Source organism: Stegastes partitus, unplaced genomic scaffold (genome assembly GCF_000690725.1).
Source record: "Stegastes partitus isolate 25-593 unplaced genomic scaffold, Stegastes_partitus-1.0.2 Scaffold471, whole genome shotgun sequence".
Classification (NCBI taxonomy): Eukaryota; Metazoa; Chordata; class Actinopteri; family Pomacentridae; genus Stegastes; species Stegastes partitus.
In genome coordinates, this window is record NW_007578202.1 from 14,636 (window position 1) to 31,269 (window position 16,634).

Sequence of the window (16,634 nt, forward strand, 5' to 3'; positions counted from 1 at the left end):
CAGAGTTGGATTGATGGTCAACTGGATAGAGAAGCGTTCGCAGGTTGTAAAGCCAAAAAGTACAATGCTGCCATCTGCTGGGGAGAACTGGCACAAGAAAAAAAAAAAAAACATGAAACTACTGTAAATGGATGCATGTAAAAGGGCACAGTCACTTTAGGTTTCTTTGATAGTTAAGCCCTGTGAATAAAGCCATCATGATAACTTCCATCACTGAGATGGACCAAAGACAGTCATATGTCCCTGCATGTTATCCTAAAACAGTCTGATTTTCTGTTTATGGTGAGTGAACCCAGCAATCACAGTCAACCGTGGTGATGTTCTTTAGAAGGGTCTAAAATCTTTAGTACACAGCTGCTGTAGAAAACACCGGCTCAGATTGGCTTCCCCAGCTAGTTATATTATAACAGATTAAGGAAGATCCTGAGACTCTTTCAAATTACACTTAAGAGATGGTTGAGTGAACTCGCAGGACTGATTAATTTTGCCAGTCATTAAGCTGTGGGAGCTTACATTGCGATGAGATGAGTGTTCTTCTATGAGGAGACCCAGTCTGCCCTGTAAGAAGCAGGTTCCTAATTAGCCTTATATGAGATCAGATCATTTAATCTGCGATGTTCCAGGTAACCCCATTTAAATCTGCTGAACTGCACCCTCGGTACTTTATAAAATCTCCAACTACTGTACATGCAACATGTCATGTCACTGGGAAATGACCAGGACAGCTACTGATGTAAGTCTCTTGTGTCCTACAGGCCTATATATTTCTGAATATAGGCTAACCCTGTTCTAACACCTCAAAATGTGATGCGCTACCCAACAGGAGCACAGGTGTTCGGCGCAGCACTGGTGAGGTCGATGTGCAAGGTTGCTTATTTGACACGAGGATGTCAGTTCGTGATCGTAGGTTTAATCTGGAATGGTTGGTGCAGCTGTCACTTGGTTTCAGAAGTTGACTGGTGCTGATTTTTCATTATGGATATTAATATCATGGATGGTTGGCAATGTTCAGCTGTAACAGTAGTGATCCCTTTCTGCAAAACCTTATTTTTTAAAAGGCAGAGCACAGTCACATGCAGTGATTTTAGCTAATATGATCAAAATGCATCAAACCTGCAGCTGCAACCTCATTATTTTTCCTGTCAATTATCCTAAATCCCAAATTCCCTAAATCGACTGGTCTATAACATGTCAGAAAACAGAGAGAATGTGATCCAGGTGACATCTTTACATTGCCCAAAACCAATATTTAATTCATCATAACACAGGATTAAGAAAACCAATAAATAATCACTTTAAAGCAACTGGAAGTAGATTTTTGGCATTTTGGTGCTACTATTAATTAACTGGTAGTCAAAATGCCTACTGATAATTACAAACTTGCAAATCTATACTTTACAATTTACTCACAAAATTGCACATTTTAAAATATTCTTTCACTAATTGTGTTCCTTACATTGTCCTCTACGGCGCTGTAATTAACAACGTTCTTATAAATTAGGGTTAGTTTGAGGAGATTGAATAAAGTAGATCGTCTTTAAAAAATAATAATTTCCACTGTAATTGCGTTAAATGTTTTTTGATGGATATGTTACAATGATGTATTTGCTGCAGCACGAAATGACAGTTTAAACCGCGAAAAGTGACATTATGTTAGAAACTTCCCTAATTACAGGCACACGTGATCACTTTGACAGAAGGGAGCGTCGCATGCGGACACACGTTATCCTTCCGCCAGAGGCACGAAATAACTCGACTGTTACGCTTTTTAGGGCTAATACAATTACATACGCAAGCAGCTGGTTGTCATGTCCTGATATTAATTGTTGAAACAATATTGAATAATTCTGCATTTGTCGGTTTTAATTAAGCTGCGGAACTACAGCGTGAAGGCGGAGGGATATTTGTTCTAAAATCCCAGCCTGCTCTACCTTCTTTTTTTCCTTCGGTGGAGGCCATGATGGGAGCCTGAGAGTTCAGCTGGAGCGAGAGGAACGAGAAAAGAAGATGATTCCCCGGGACGGAACTGTCAAACCAGCCTTTGCAGATTTCTGATCTTTGTGTAGTCTATATACAGCTAAGGTGGAGCCTGTCACTTTTTTTCAGATGTGTTCTTGGCAATCAGTCGATGACAATGTTGAATCGTTAGGAGGCTTTTGGATCGAAAAAGGAGGTAGCATTAGCTATTGTTGCTAGCTAGCTGCGCTAGCTAGCTAGTTAGCTAGCGAGCTAGCTACGTCTTAGTGACTGGATACGGGTTTTGAGGACCGGTGAGTTCTCTATCCTCTTGCTGTCAATCGCGGCAGCTGCCATTGAGCCATCAGCTTGGACCGTGTCTGGCATCTAAAGGTTTTTCAGAGGACAACTGCATGTATTTTACTCGGGGCTGTTTGCAAAACGAATTGCAGGATTGGGAAAGTCGGGCCTGCACGGAGGAGCAGAGCAAGGCCCGTCTTTATGATCCAGAGGAAGCCTTTCTAATCCTACCGACAGCCACTGCAAGCTCTGCTGGCTAGCACGTCTCTGCGAGGACCTGCAAAATTCAGCGACCGAGAGCAGACCCACTGACTGCGACATACACGACCAGACCGCCAATACTAGATAAACCTGTTTTCACCATTTACACCATATAGACTCCTGTCACCTGCTACAATGGCTGCGATTATAAAAGAAATGGTCAGCCGGAACAAAAGGAGATACCAAGAGGATGGTTTTGACCTGGACTTAACATGTATCCTTCCCTGTGTTCAGTATTTCCACAGCATTCTAGACATTGATTAGTAACGTGTGATAGTTGCATTGATCAGTTGAACTGGAACCAGAAATGTCAGTGGAGTAACGTGAGGTAGTTAGCTTCCCTGCTACTTAAGTTAGCTGGCTGGCTAGTTGGTCAGACAGCGCAGCTTTGCTGTCACCCAGCATGTTTGAAAGATGGTGGATCTGTCAAAGCAGCACGCATAAATGTCACAGTCATATTATAGCTGGAAACCCCCGTTCAGCTGGACATTGGTGTGTGTGTTAAGGCATTTTACTTGCATACCAGTCTCCCAGCGGTGCACTGGCTTGAGGTTGTCAAATTGTTAGTGGCATCTAGTCAGTATTTTTTATTTTTTTTAATCATTTGGGGCTTGTAAGTAGATGGATTGTGTCTTATATTTATCTCAGAGTGTGTTGTATTTTTTGCTCATGCATATCTATATTAGAATATGTGTAGCTTCAGTATAAGGTGAGTATCTGATTTATTCTGACAGAATTGTGCAAAGAGCTGAAAAGAGTAGCATCACCCTCCGCCTTGCCTCACTCACCTGTGTGCTTTATGAGTGAGTGTCCATGGATGGATTTCAAGAAGTATTTGATAAGTGGAAGTAACATTTTCCTTTCCTTTTAAGAATTGCCATTTCAGGCTTCTCTGCAGGGCTCATTTCATTTCATGTGTTACCACTGATAATAGTTGATGACCTGGTTCACTGGTGCACCGTCGCTGGTACTAAAGTTGGCACTCGTGCTGACTTGGCTGGCGACAAACTAGATAAGCAACTGATGAAAATTGAGTTGAATGTGGTTGATCGTGGCCTACTAAATCCACAGTTTAAAGTGTGACAGCGCTGAGAGTAGGACATGGTTACAGTTGGGGGTATGTGTGTGTGCTTTGTGGTTTTGTGTCTTGACGTCAACCTGCCTTTTTGGCTTTTTGAGTCTTGAGTTACATATTTGTGGTTTTAGAGTTGAATCACGCAGTCAATGCAATGATTAGCCAGTTGGTTCAAAATGAATTTGCAGCAATTTTGATTATTTGTTTTTTTTTAAATGGAAAAATTCACTCCATCAAGCTTCTCAAATGTGAAAAGTGGCTGGTTTCTTATTTTAATAGGAGGGTAAATGTAATCTATATATGTTTTTAAACTGTTGGTTGAACCTAAAGACGTGTGAAGATGTCTGCTTGGGCTCTGGGAAACTGTGACCTAGACCAAATGAATAATCAAATAATCTAAAACGTAATTGGAAAGATTAATCAGTAATCACAATGATTGTACACCTGATCTTTTTTTCTATGTAAAGATACGAAGAAGCTCAAGTATTTCTAATCGTAATTTGCTCCTGCTAACATCGGCATTGTGTTACTAACTTGACAACCTTGCTGAGTAGGGGTTTTTTTTTTCTTTGTAAAGGTGGGCGCTCGGTACTTTGATTCAACACTGCCACTATAGATAGAAAGACACTGAACTGGTTTTAGTCAGAGCTGTAAGCTATGATGTATGTGTGACTGCAGATGCTGAAAAGTGTGCACGGGTGGTATTCGATCAGATGCTTCTCGCCCGCGTTTGCAAAGTGGTAACTCTTGTGTCACGTCAGTCAGCGGCAGGACTGTGGTGTACCTCCACAGCTGTGCAGGTGTGAAAGGGGGGGCACACTACTCGAAAGTAGCATCTCTCTTTGGCTCCTCTTGTTCAGATGTGGGCCTTTTCGAACTCTCCCTTTTATCATTTTTGGCGTGGTGTCTAAAAACAATATGGGCTCTCTGCAGTTATGTAATGCAGTATCACAGTTCTGGGAATTGCCCTTAAAATAGAGTTGCCAGTGATCTTGTATCAGAGTTGCTGTCTGAGTGCTCTCTCTCTCTCTCTCTCTCTCTCTCTCTCTCTCTCTCTCTCTCTCTCTCTCTCTCTCTCAACCCACCACCTCTTCTTTGCTCTTTTTCTTTACTACTCCCACTCTAGCTCTCCCTCCCTCTGCTTGCCCCCTTTCCTCTGCTCTCCTCCTTTCCTGTCCTCCCCACCTCCTCCTCCTCACTTAGCGCTTGCCGGTTCCCACTCTCCCTTTCCCCCCCTCCTCTCTCTCTCTCTCTCTCTCTCTCTCTTGCTCTCAGTTGTGGATTTGGCGTATGCATAGAGCTGAGGCAGGGCTGGCTTTAAAGAAAAGGCGTGCCTAAAACAGCACTTTTTTTTTTCCTTCCCTCCCCTCCTACTTGGAGCTTCCGTCAGGGGTCCCGCATATGCGTTTCCTCCCAGCTGCAGAGACCAAGCCCCCCCATGCCCTGGGCTGAGGCTCTCCTGGGAGCTTTGGAGCTTTTTAAAAACACTTAGAATAGTCTGACTGGGATCACTTTGCCTGTAGGTCCAAGGGTTAGAGTAGCCCATTAAAAAGCATAGAAAACCTGTATTTGGCTCCTAATTGGGTCTTTGAGGCATTAATGGATGGGATTATGGCACCAGTACACACAGATAGGCTACTGTGTTGGACTTGAGGGAAGTAGCTTGGCAGTATGCAAACAATACCATAGATTTTCTGTTGGGCTTCTTGAATTCATGCATCAAGGCCCTGTGTTGAGGAAAGCTGGGCTGCATAAAGTTGCACTTATTGAATTCCTCTTACAGGAATTTGTTGAAGATGGCTTTTTGTTTATTTTTTTGCAGCTAAATATGCTTGAAACTGAATTGATCTTTGTTCTGTGTCTGTCGGCTCAAAGTTGACCTCGGCTACTTGTTCTGGATTCGAGCAGTTTTCTGCTCTTCTCATCGAACAATGAACTGTGTGTGTGTGTGTGCACCGAGTGTATCGTGGAAAAAAAAAAAAAGGTCGTCCATGCGCAGGTACTTGCATGCGTGCACACTTGCAAAGTTGCGGTTCGCGTAGAGGCTGCCAACCGCGCTCTTTTTTTTTCCTTTTTTTTTTTTTTTTCCCTCCGAGCTGTCAGGCGCGTGTGTCAAATTTTTCTGACCAGTTAAAAAGTGATTTGACTCTTGAGAAATAAGGTCTGCTCAAAATGAAACAAGACACATCCAATTAGAAATATTCAGCTTTTCTAATTTTGACACAGTGTCACAGGAAGTGTAAGAAAAGGTTGCCCTTTAGTCAGTGGTTAAAGTGTGAAAATCCCACAGCTTATGGCGACAAGCAGACTTCAGTTACAGGTAGGCGTTGCAGCCGAGCCTTGAAGACATGCATGCCAACTGAATTATTCTTTTCATCGCAACATGACACTGATGCGCGCCTTTTAAGATCGCATGTATGCTACCATATAATTGGCCAAGACGTTTTCCATCACTGACCTGCGCTGAAATGCGGAGCCCCCGTGCAGTGATGTCAGACAAGGTGTAGCACGAGGAAGGTGGTGCAACCAGAAGTTGTACCGGAATACATGAAATATGTCTTGTGCATTGTGTGCTTTTAAAAAAAAAAGGCAGTATCAACTCTGCTGCAGCTGCAACACGTAAGCCCCGACACAAAGCGTTTCTGTTTGATGAAACTTTTTTTTTTTTTTAAACCCGTGTGACTTCATGTTGCCTGCATTCAATCTCGCAGATATTCAAATTAGTCCGGCTGAGCTCAAAAGAGAGATAAGCCGAACATTTGCGATCATCCCAATATAACTTTGGACTCTAAAAATACATGCAGGTCAGGGAGCGGAGACTCTCCTCGTGCACCCACATGTGGGCCTGGCTGAAGCAGGAGCGCTGTTACTCCTGTCCTCTCTGCCTGCTTCTCACTGTCAAGGCCATCTGTCACAGCATACAAACACACACACTCAGACACACACTCTCACACACTGACCGGCGCCCCTCCTCTACGCTCACATCTATCCAGAACTACAGTGACACAATCATATTTCCCGAAACTTTTTTTTTTTCTTTTTTACTCTCTGCCGCTCGTCTCTGCATTCTTGTAATTGTGACTTAATGGCGAATTCTTATCTTAAAAACGCTTTGCTGTTGAAAGCAGAGGTGTCTCATTTTTAAAAGATAGGCTGTTGGGGGCTTGATCTTGATTTCCACAGGCGTGCACACATTTCCTTGACCCCGGCCTGAACAGATATCTACCCAAACATCATTGCTATGGGCTTTCCAGCAGAGAGACTCGAAGGCGTGTACAGAAACAATATAGACGATGTAGTACGGTGAGTGACGCCCCCGCTTCTGCTATGTCATTACAGCAAAAAAGAGGAAATGCACTTTGTTTTAAAATGTTTTTGCTCATTTTGCACTTGCATTCACGTAGTAATTCTCTAACTGGTTCTCTCCTGCCAACAGGTTTTTGGATTCAAAGCATAAAAACCATTACAAAATCTACAACCTGTAAGTGTTCCGCATGCTATTTGCGTCCGAACTGGTCTTTGTTTACTTCCAAACTTCCTCTGTGCGATCGCTAACTGGAGTTTTGTTCTTCCCATTTCAGCTGCGCAGAAAGACACTACGATGCTGCCAAATTTAACTGCAGAGGTAGGCGGCTTTATATCTTCAATAAATGCTCCCTCGCTTCTAAAACAAACAAACAAACAAAAAATCAGTTGACCTAAAAGCTTGACGACACACAAGGTCAATAAAATCTCACAAAATCTTCGCCGTGTCTTCCTCCCCATCTTGTGTTCCTGTCCACTTTTCTTCCCCCCCCTCCCCTCTTCTCCTCTCTTATTACAACTATGCGTGGGTCTGCATCCCGTCACGCATCAGTTGCACAGTACCCCTTCGAAGACCACAACCCTCCTCAGCTGGAGCTAATTAAGCCGTTTTGTGAAGACCTGGACCAGTGGCTCAGCGAGGATGACAATCACGTGGCGGCCATCCACTGTAAAGCCGGGAAGGGCCGCACCGGAGTCATGATCTGCGCTTATCTACTCCATCGCGGCAAATTCCTGGAGGCCCAAGAAGCACTTGACTTTTACGGTGAAGTCAGGACAAGGGACAAGAAGGTAAGACGTGAAAAAGAAAGGGGCCTCCGCACAACGGTCCCTTTTAATATTTCCGATAAATCGTTGCGAGCCGCTGGTTATTTTCTCATTTTAATTGCACGGTGCGACATCTGTCGTCGCTCGCCCCAAAATTCAAAGATATTTATAGATGTTAGAACGATGTCAAAACAAGAGAAGAAACTTTCAAGAAGCTGCTCCCAGGAAATATTTGGCATTTTTCTAAAGCGATTTATCAAAATGGTTATCGATGAGTTTTGTGTCTTGGCTCTTGTTGCAAAATAATTGAACACACACTCGAGAGATTTCTACTTTCAGGGGCCTGTTTCACATCAACCACTTGAAAGAACTACAGATTGCAAACGGTGCCAGTGTCCTGTTTTAGCAAATGATCGTTGAATTATCTCACGCTGCAAGTTGCAAATGTCACGAAACGCGCCTCCTCCTCCTCCCCTCCCCGAACCTCTAAACTTTGTCTTCTTGTGTTGCAGGGAGTAACGATCCCGAGCCAGCGCCGCTACGTCTATTACTACAGCTACCTACTGAAGAACCAGCTAGAGTACAAGCCGGTGGCGCTCCTCTTCCACAAAATGGTGTTCGAGACTCTCCCTATGTTCAGCGGGGGCACCTGCAGTGAGTCACGCTCATGTTCAACTTCAGCTCCAAACTAGGGCGTAGGCATGCATACCGCTGTTCAAACGGAATGAGAGCCTTGGATGTGTGGTGCACTGTAGGGCTCACCCACGCTACAGTTTAGCACCGTAGAACAGAGCAGGTCATCTGTGGTAGAGTTGAGTCGTCCTGTGCACCGTTTTCAAAAGCGAATCAAGAGTGGCTGAATTCGCTGCTGTATTTTTGGACCTTTGACAAACAAGGGCAGCTTCGTATTGATCAAGTCCTCTTGTTGCTACTTACAACAAGGCCAACATATTCTCTGCCCACTTATGGAAGAAGAAAAAGAAAGAAAAAAACCTGTTGAATCACATCCCTACTGGATGTCTTAATGGAAATTTCAAATGTTGTTAAGATCATAGGATGTAGAGAATGAAAACAGGCCTTTTAAGAATTTTATTAGCTCCGAAAGCTGAGAAAGGAGGTATTTGAGCCATCATTTTTTAATTTCTTTAGCTTCCTCAGAAGGAAGGGCTTTATAGGAGTCAGGTTTAGTGGTGGTTTCTTTTCATTTTTTTGGCGCACAGTATCCCGAGGAGTTACAAGGTGCACAGTTCTAACAATGAAGAGAGCCGCACAAGGGAAGTAAAGCGTCGGACGGTACAGTCGACGCCGCATAAGGAAGAGTTCTATGTGCTTTACTCCTACCTAACCAGGAAGTTACTCAAAGTCAACAGAGCAATTAAATAGCTTTGTCAGTGATTTATTTTTTACAATAGCGCGGCACTCAAGTCGGCGTCATTAGTTGCAGTCACTCGATCATGAGTATTTACATATCAGTGCATGTTTGCTCGGAGCTTTAGTGGTACGACCGTCTTGTAAAATGGTGTGTATGCAAACATTTGCACTTTTTTGCCCCCTGTTTCAGTGGCACAGCGATACGGCCGCAAAGCACTCTGACTCAGAACACGTTTGAAACCAAAACCCTGCTGATTTAGCTTGAGCGATTCTTCAAATGTTTCTAAGCAGATAATGACACTTTTCTCTTATTGCCTTTTAGCAGAAATGTATTTTCATTGTCTGTATTTTCATGTTTCATGTTATGGCTGTTTTATTTTGCTGTATGTAGAAAACAATTTTAGTGGTTAATAATGCTCTGTTATGGCCTCAGGAGTGTAAAAAAAAGTCAAATAATTCTGTTTATCTGCTCTAATGTGTCTGAGTCACACAATGTTGTCCTCTCCTTGTATCTGAATTTGTCGGTTAGAAAAAGCAGCTCTTCTTCCTTCACGTCTGTGGCTTCTTCACCCTAACACCTGACTGCGCTGAACAGCCCTGACTGTATTGATCCTTCTCTTTCCTGCTAACTCGCCCCTTAAAAAAAAAAAAAAGAAGGCCCTATTCTGAGTTTGACGTCTTCACACACACACACACACACACACACACACACACACACACATCACCCTTTTTTTTTTTTTTTTTCTTCTAGCCTCACTTTTTAAGCTCACCACAAATATCAGAGAGGAAAAACCAGTTCAATAATTCTGTCACAAATAACTTCATCATGGCACACTTCTGTTGGTTCAATTCACCAAAGACAACTCTGATGTTTTGTGAGCGTTTGATTTTCAGCAATCTCAAGTTCCCCCTTTGTTCCTTCCCCTTTGTGCATCACACAACACGCACGAGGTTCCGTGTCAAATGCTTTTTAAGACGCTCCTCCACTTTAAAGCCACGTGCTGTATGTTGTTTTTGAAGGGAAAAAGCTATGTAGATGCGAATATCTGTAAATATTTGTGTAGCGCTCTTGTGTTTGTGTCTGCTGTGCTGTCAAGCCCCTGACAGGCCAGCCTGGCCCTGTTTGTGATAATCTCCTTCTTTCTCTCTAAGGGGACAGTACCGTTAAAAACAGGAGCGAGCCGACCCCTCAGGGCTTCAAGAAAGGGAATTGGCATTGGGGTAAATGAGCCTTTCATCCATTATTATTATTATTATTATTATTATTTGCTTTTATATGGCCCCCAGAGGTCCACTAGAAGTAGTCTGAGGTAGATATGTTGATTTGCTGGATTTAAAAATAGGCTTCGAGTCATATGAAGTCATCTCCACCACCCCACCTCGACAGAAAAAGGGTTAAAATTGATCCTATATGCAACATGTTGCACCAGTCCAAGACCAAACCATGACTGTCTATCAGAATAGGGTCCTAAGTCTCTGGTTCTGGGTCTCTTTGGGTGTTACATTTTGTGGTCTGTTACTTTCCCCTTTCTCCTCCTTAATTTTAATATGTTTATCACTTTTTTTTTTTTTTTGCACTTATTCAATGGGGGAGGTGGTGGTGTGCTGCGCTGTTTCTTTTTTTAAAAACAATTCTGTCAAACTCATGTAATAACACCAGTATCCTGTCTCGCTCTCCCGATTCACTCCCTGCTCCTCTGTCACTCACTCTCCTCCCTGTGCTTTCTGTCTCTCCCCCTTCCCCCCTCCTCCTCCCCTTACAAACCTTTTTTACAATCTCGCCCCTCATCGCTGTGCGACGTCGACACTTTTTGCAGATCCCCAGTTTGTGGTGTACCAGCTGAAAGTCAAGATCCACACGTCGAACCCCGCTCACACGCGGCGCGAGGACAAGCACATGTTTTTCGAATTCCCCCAGCCTCTTCCAGTTTGTGGAGATATTAAAGTGGAGTTCTTCCATAAACAAAATAAGATGATGAAGAAGGTGAGTGACGTTTGCTTCAGCGTGGCTTCATTTGCTCAATCTTTCACGTTGCTGTCGGTCATGAGGAGCTTATTTCAGCCGTTGCATGTCTTGATGTCTGCTAGGTCAAAGAACAATAAGCAAGGATTTGCTCACTAAGTTGTGTGCCAACAGTTTTTTTGTTTTTTTTTATTGCAGCAAATCCCATGAATAAACCAAAAATGTAGTATTTTTTTTTGTTTTACCAAAGCCTGATATTATCTTCTACCTCTGTGCTGCAGGCCAGTTGTGTCCAAAAACTATTAAACTTCAATTAGCTAAACCGTTGGCATGCTCCTACGGCACCATGAGCAGGGCCACTGTGGTGTATTTTGAGCTGATCCCTTATTCACTGTCCTGCTGCCATAAATACTCAAATGTGTATTAATCCACAGCTGAAAATAGACCCCACCAAATGCACTACTTTCTCCCGTTTGAGTAAACTTAGCTACAAACTACACGAGCTAAAGGTTCAGTAATTTCCTAAAATAGGGTGGGTGTTTTAAGGAACTTACTGAGTCGCTTTGAAAGATTCACATCTTCAGTAGAAACAAATGGGCTTGGGGCTGAGAGCACAGACAGGGGCTGAAAATACTAAGACTGACTAATGCGCGGTTGGTTTTTCATCGGATTTGTTGACAATAAGAAGAAAAAAGAGGAAAAAAAAAAGAAAGAAGAATAGCTTCAGCTTCAGCCAACAGGTCTGAGCCCATGAAGGAATTTAATCAAAAACCCAGAGAGTTTCTTTGGATACTGCATTTCGCCCAATTTCTCATTATTTTATTTTTCCTTTGTTGTCTCCTTTCCCCCTCCAGGACAAAATGTTCCACTTTTGGGTGAACACCTTCTTCATCCCTGGACCAGAGGAGGGCGGGGACAAGATGGAGAATGGGGCGGTGAACAATGCAGAGAGCCAGCAGGGGGGACCAGGACCGGGCCAGGGCCCGCCGCAGAGCGCTGAGTGCAGGGACAGCTGCAGGGACAGCGGCAGGGATAGCGACAGGGACAGGGACTACCTCATCCTGACGCTCACGAAGAATGACTTGGACAAGGCCAACAAAGACAAAGCTAACCGCTACTTCTCGCCAAACTTCAAGGTAAGCAGTGAAAGAAGCTGTTGGGATTCAGATCCAGATAGTTATTATTCAGACAAAGTGAATAACTGTTGTTTAAATAGGTTTATTGCTTTGCTGTCTAGTCATCTTTATCTATAGTAATTGTACAGACGATACTCCAAATAGCAGCTGATGATTCTTGTTTCTGATCATTCATGACACACACTGAAGCTAGTTGTCTCGATTTCCAGGTGAAGTTGTATTTTACGAAAACCGTGGAGGAGCCTTCGAATTCTGAGGCTAGCACTTCAACATCCGTCACCCCGGACGTTAGCGACAATGAGCCAGACCATTATCGATACTCTGACACCACTGACTCTGATCCGGAAAATGAACCTTTTGATGAAGAGCAGCACACGCAAATCACAAAAGTGTGAACTCTTTTTAAACAGGAAAAGAAGAAATTATACACGAAAAAAGGAGAAAACTTGAATATAAACTCAAAAGAAGAACCTTTGTCCCTTCCCTCCCCCAGACGGCAATAGAATATCATCATGTCAAATGCCAATTTTAGGGAAAAAAAGATAAATATCCTGACCAATATATTGTTTTTATTTCTTTTTTTCTTTGGCACGGCCATGTACCATGTGCGAGGTATTGACACTGTTGCCCCATGGGAAAAGGTGCTGTAGCTATAAAAATGTGTTTATATATATATACATACATATATGTATATACATATATACATGCATATATAAACAAACTTTTTTGTGTCAAAGACAATGGAAAGAGTACCACAATCAGGAGACGGGAGTTGAAGTGTGGGAGAAGTTAGAATGATATACTAGGACTATGCTGCTCCTTCTCCTGTCTAAACCAAGGCCAGTGCTGCAGTCACTTTGTTTCACTCCCTCTCTTCTCCTCCTCCCCCCCTTATCCTCTCATCTTTTACTCTCCCCACCCTCCATCCTATCCTCCTTCCTATATTCCTTTACTGTGAATGCTTCTTGTGCTCTTTGCAGGCTGTCTCGCGTGACTTTTGGCCTTTGTGCAGTGCAAACTGCATGCGGGCAGTGGGTTGGGGGTGGGCGGGGTTATGAAGAGGCTGTGATGATGTCTAAAGCATTGCCATTCCTGTTCCCACTGTGTATACGTTAAATTATGCAGAACAAGGCATCCCATGTAATTGTTAATGTTTTTTTTATCCTAAGATAATAAAAATATAATACACAAAACAGCAGGGAGACAAGTGTTTGCAATAATGTCGACACTACATTTAAAGGACAATGGTGATTTGCATGTATTGGAATTGGCGTCCATCCCTAATAAATGTATGCAATGTTGTCTTTTCTTAAAGAAACCCGCTTTGAGATGTGTCTTCTGCGTGGGGTTCCCCAGTGCTTTGAGTCATGCTCAGAAAATTACATCAGAGATTTATGTAATACTTTCCCTTCGCTGTTTTCGGTTAATGAAAATCATGCAGAATGAAAATGAATTTTATAATATGCAGTTGTCATCGGGCGGCGAGGCCAGTGCAGTCTTTAACTCGATACCATTGCTGTCAACTGAAGTCATAATTTTAAGTGACAGCACCCAGACCCCGTAATCTAAATATTAGCATGTGTGAGATGGAGCGTGTACAGCGAGTCGGGGGAGGAAAATGTGCACGAGCGCTACGCTTGGTGAGAAAAATGCTGTAAAGCAGGTTGTCGTTGCAGCTGCTGGAGCTGTGTTAACAGTAACTTCCTGCTTTAAAGGTCAGTGCTGCAAATAGCGGGTGGGTCCTAAGGTAGGGAAGTAATGGAAAGATTGTTATTAAAAGTTCAACTGAGGGCGAAGAGCCCACTTCAAACAAATAACACCGACTCAACCGTGAAGCAGAGCATCTACAGTAGCGGCGGTCGCACAGTGGGGAGAATGCGTAGATGTCTGCATGTTATCACTTGGAGAACAATTTGCTCCCATCCAGACTTGGTAATTGACGTTAATGCAACCAAGCTTTCTCTTTTGTGTTTGTTCTGATATATGTGCCAAGTAACAGCGCATTTCCATTTCCTGAGTTAATTTCAAAGCAAACTGACCTCTGAACCCCGATTAAAAACGTTAACGTTTACGAGCCAAAAGCAGCCCGACCTCATACCAAACCATCAGCGCTGCATGCACAGTGGTTGCCGCTGGTTAATCAAGGCGTTCTCCACATGAAGTGAGCGGAGGAAGGAAAGGCTACCAGCCCACGAGGGAGGGGTGCGAGGCCTCGGGTAGACGAGCCTGCTCTGCTCGCAGGCTTGTGCGACTCCCCAAATGAAAGAGTAACAGGATTAACAACCATGTCGCTGTGATAGGAGAGCAGAGAGTGGCAAGACCCTGGCTAAAGCATGGCCCAAAGTCTCCTGATAATAAAATAAAGTATGAATTAAACATATATATTTAAAAAAAAAAAAAAAAATGTTCCACCCCCAGAGGCTGGCAGCCACATAATCCCCTTCTGCTCTATTAAGACTGGGTCCCTGGCTCTTTCGTGTAGATAGAGACATCAAAGCCAACCAGTGCAGCGTCAAATGAGACAGGCAGCAGTCGCAGGGGCCCGGCTGTAATTGGCTGAGCCGAGAAGGAGGGAGAGACTCTGCTAGATTAATAATGAATGTGCTGTGCTGGGTTGAGAGAAAGACCAGAGAGAGATGCCTAAGCTCTCCACAGGCAGACGAGACTGAAGAGAACGAAGCGGCCTGACTTCAGTAGAGCACGAGCTCGAGAGTCCACATCTTTGCTTTTGATTGCCCTCCTCATCACATACACAAACAGCAGCAGCGGCTGCAGCAGACACAGCACCTGAAATATTAATCCAAATCAATGTATGGCTTCATTTGTATGTTTTGAGCTCTGGCTCTTCTAAAAGATGTTTGATTTTTTTTTGTATCACCACCTCTCAAGATGAGACAAAGCTGGAGGAGCAGGCGATTTGGAGGAATGTTTGCTTTGTACATTTGAATCTCTCTCCCGATATGTGGGTCATAAATTCTACATCCAGCCGAATGAAGATGCAATACGATACACTATTTTCGGCTATGACATGAAAAGAAGCAAACCCAGATGATATGAAATAATGTTTTCATTGTATTTGCATTTTTGTCGGTCGACTTCCCCCACTAGGTCAGATGTTACTCTGATACAAGCCCATTTCCAACAGAAAAAAAGAAGAGAAACTGAAAATGTAGACATGATTAAAGTGTACATGTTCATGTTTGATTCTGGTTATGACATACTGAGACAAGGTTAGGAGATAAGTAAATATTCTAACAAGGGCGTGTGTCATAATATGTCAATATTATGTGGTAGGAAGTCAGTTATGAGATAGTAGGTCGAAAGTAAAACATTGAAAGTCAAAGCTATGGGGAAAAAAATAGTCAATATTGTAAGATTGTAAACGTAAAGGAAACTTCTAGGCCTGGTCATACCTGGAAAATTATGTTAATTTTAATGGAATCAGTGTAATTAATGGCTTCCTTTACAGAGGTAACGTAGGTCAGTGCATATTGTTCATGTTCAACTTTGTCCAGTTTTGACCAAAATCAAGCAATCATAGCCAATAGTAGGATGGAGGGTCCAAAATGGCGGAAGATATATGTTGCTGTACCATCTGATAGTGACCAAGCTAAGCTAGCAAACTATTTATATGTTTCTTTTCTACAGTGTTGCACCATCTCTGTTTATTTATTTTACTTTGTTTGTTGTTTTGTTGTGTTAACACGTTGTCCTGTTAGCAACTGAGCTAAGCTAACAAGCTCATGGTTTCGCCAAATTAGCAAGTTCAGTAGCTAACTACCTTTGTTGCACCTGTAAATATATTAACAGAACTGATGTTACACCAACTGTGGCCTAAAAAGCCCCATATTTACAAAATTATAAAAGAGATGTCTGTAAAACTGTTGAAGGATACCTCTAACTGAAAACAAAGTAAAGTTTTACTCTTTTAACAATCTTCAGTCCATGGAGGTTTTATGTTAGTTAAACCTCGCCAGTGCCTAGAAACTAGCTTTACTTTGCTAACGTCCTTACGTCATTTGAAGTTAACATATTATTCCTATTTGCTAAATTACAACTAGCATGTGGCTCGTTGGCTGTGTTGTGCCATCCTTGCTGAATTCACATTGTCAGACTGAGCTAAGCTAACAAGCTAAGGTGTTTGCCAAATTATTTCCAGCTCATTGGGGAATTTTATTTTTCGTCTTCTGTACCCATTTTACCCAACTAAATTGTGTGCAGTCGGTAAAAAAAACAATACCAGGAGCAGTAAACTGAACACTAGAGAGAAAAGAATGAATCTCCAGAGGGGTGTACAAAGTAAGTTCGTCATAGCTGGCTACATAAAACCCCAATCAGAGAAAACATGGGTGTCATGATGTTGGTTATCAACTTTCATTTTTAATAAAGGTTTTTTCCACCAGTGTCTATGAGGGGCGTTTGATGCGTCATGTGACTCTTCTTCCGTGCAAAATAGGCTGATGTGTCCTGCCTGTTTGTTATAATGAAAAGCAGCTAGGAA

General features: G+C 42.8%; 1 protein-coding gene across 2 annotated transcripts; it reads left to right on the forward strand.

Annotated features, from left to right (window-relative positions):
• The first annotated feature begins 1,935 nt into the window (after window positions 1-1,935).
• Window positions 1,936-13,451, forward strand: LOC103360879 (phosphatidylinositol 3,4,5-trisphosphate 3-phosphatase and dual-specificity protein phosphatase PTEN). Of its 2 annotated transcripts, XM_008286795.1 has the most exons (10): window positions 1,936-2,731; window positions 6,811-6,895; window positions 7,029-7,073; window positions 7,174-7,217; window positions 7,449-7,687; window positions 8,176-8,317; window positions 10,187-10,255; window positions 10,852-11,018; window positions 11,852-12,133; window positions 12,343-13,451. In XM_008286795.1, the coding sequence occupies exons 1-10, from the start codon at window positions 2,653-2,655 to the stop codon at window positions 12,526-12,528; spliced, it is 1,338 nt and encodes a 445-aa protein (XP_008285017.1). In that variant the 5' UTR covers window positions 1,936-2,652; the 3' UTR covers window positions 12,529-13,451. The 2 variants fall into 2 exon arrangements, with proteins under 2 accessions (XP_008285017.1, XP_008285018.1); XM_008286796.1 differs by lacking the exon at window positions 10,187-10,255.
• The last annotated feature ends 3,183 nt before the right edge of the window (window positions 13,452-16,634 follow it).

Bases quoted from the DNA above. Each gene is read 5' to 3' on its own strand.
- LOC103360879 (XM_008286795.1), top strand. From the start codon at position 2,653: ATGGCTGCGATTATAAAAGAAATGGTCAGCCGGAACAAAAGGAGATAC. The intron at 7,688-8,175 runs GTAAGACGTGAA...CTTGTGTTGCAG, and splicing joins TCAGGACAAGGGACAAGAAG to GGAGTAACGATCCCGAGCCA. The intron at 12,134-12,342 runs GTAAGCAGTGAA...CTCGATTTCCAG, and splicing joins ACTTCTCGCCAAACTTCAAG to GTGAAGTTGTATTTTACGAA.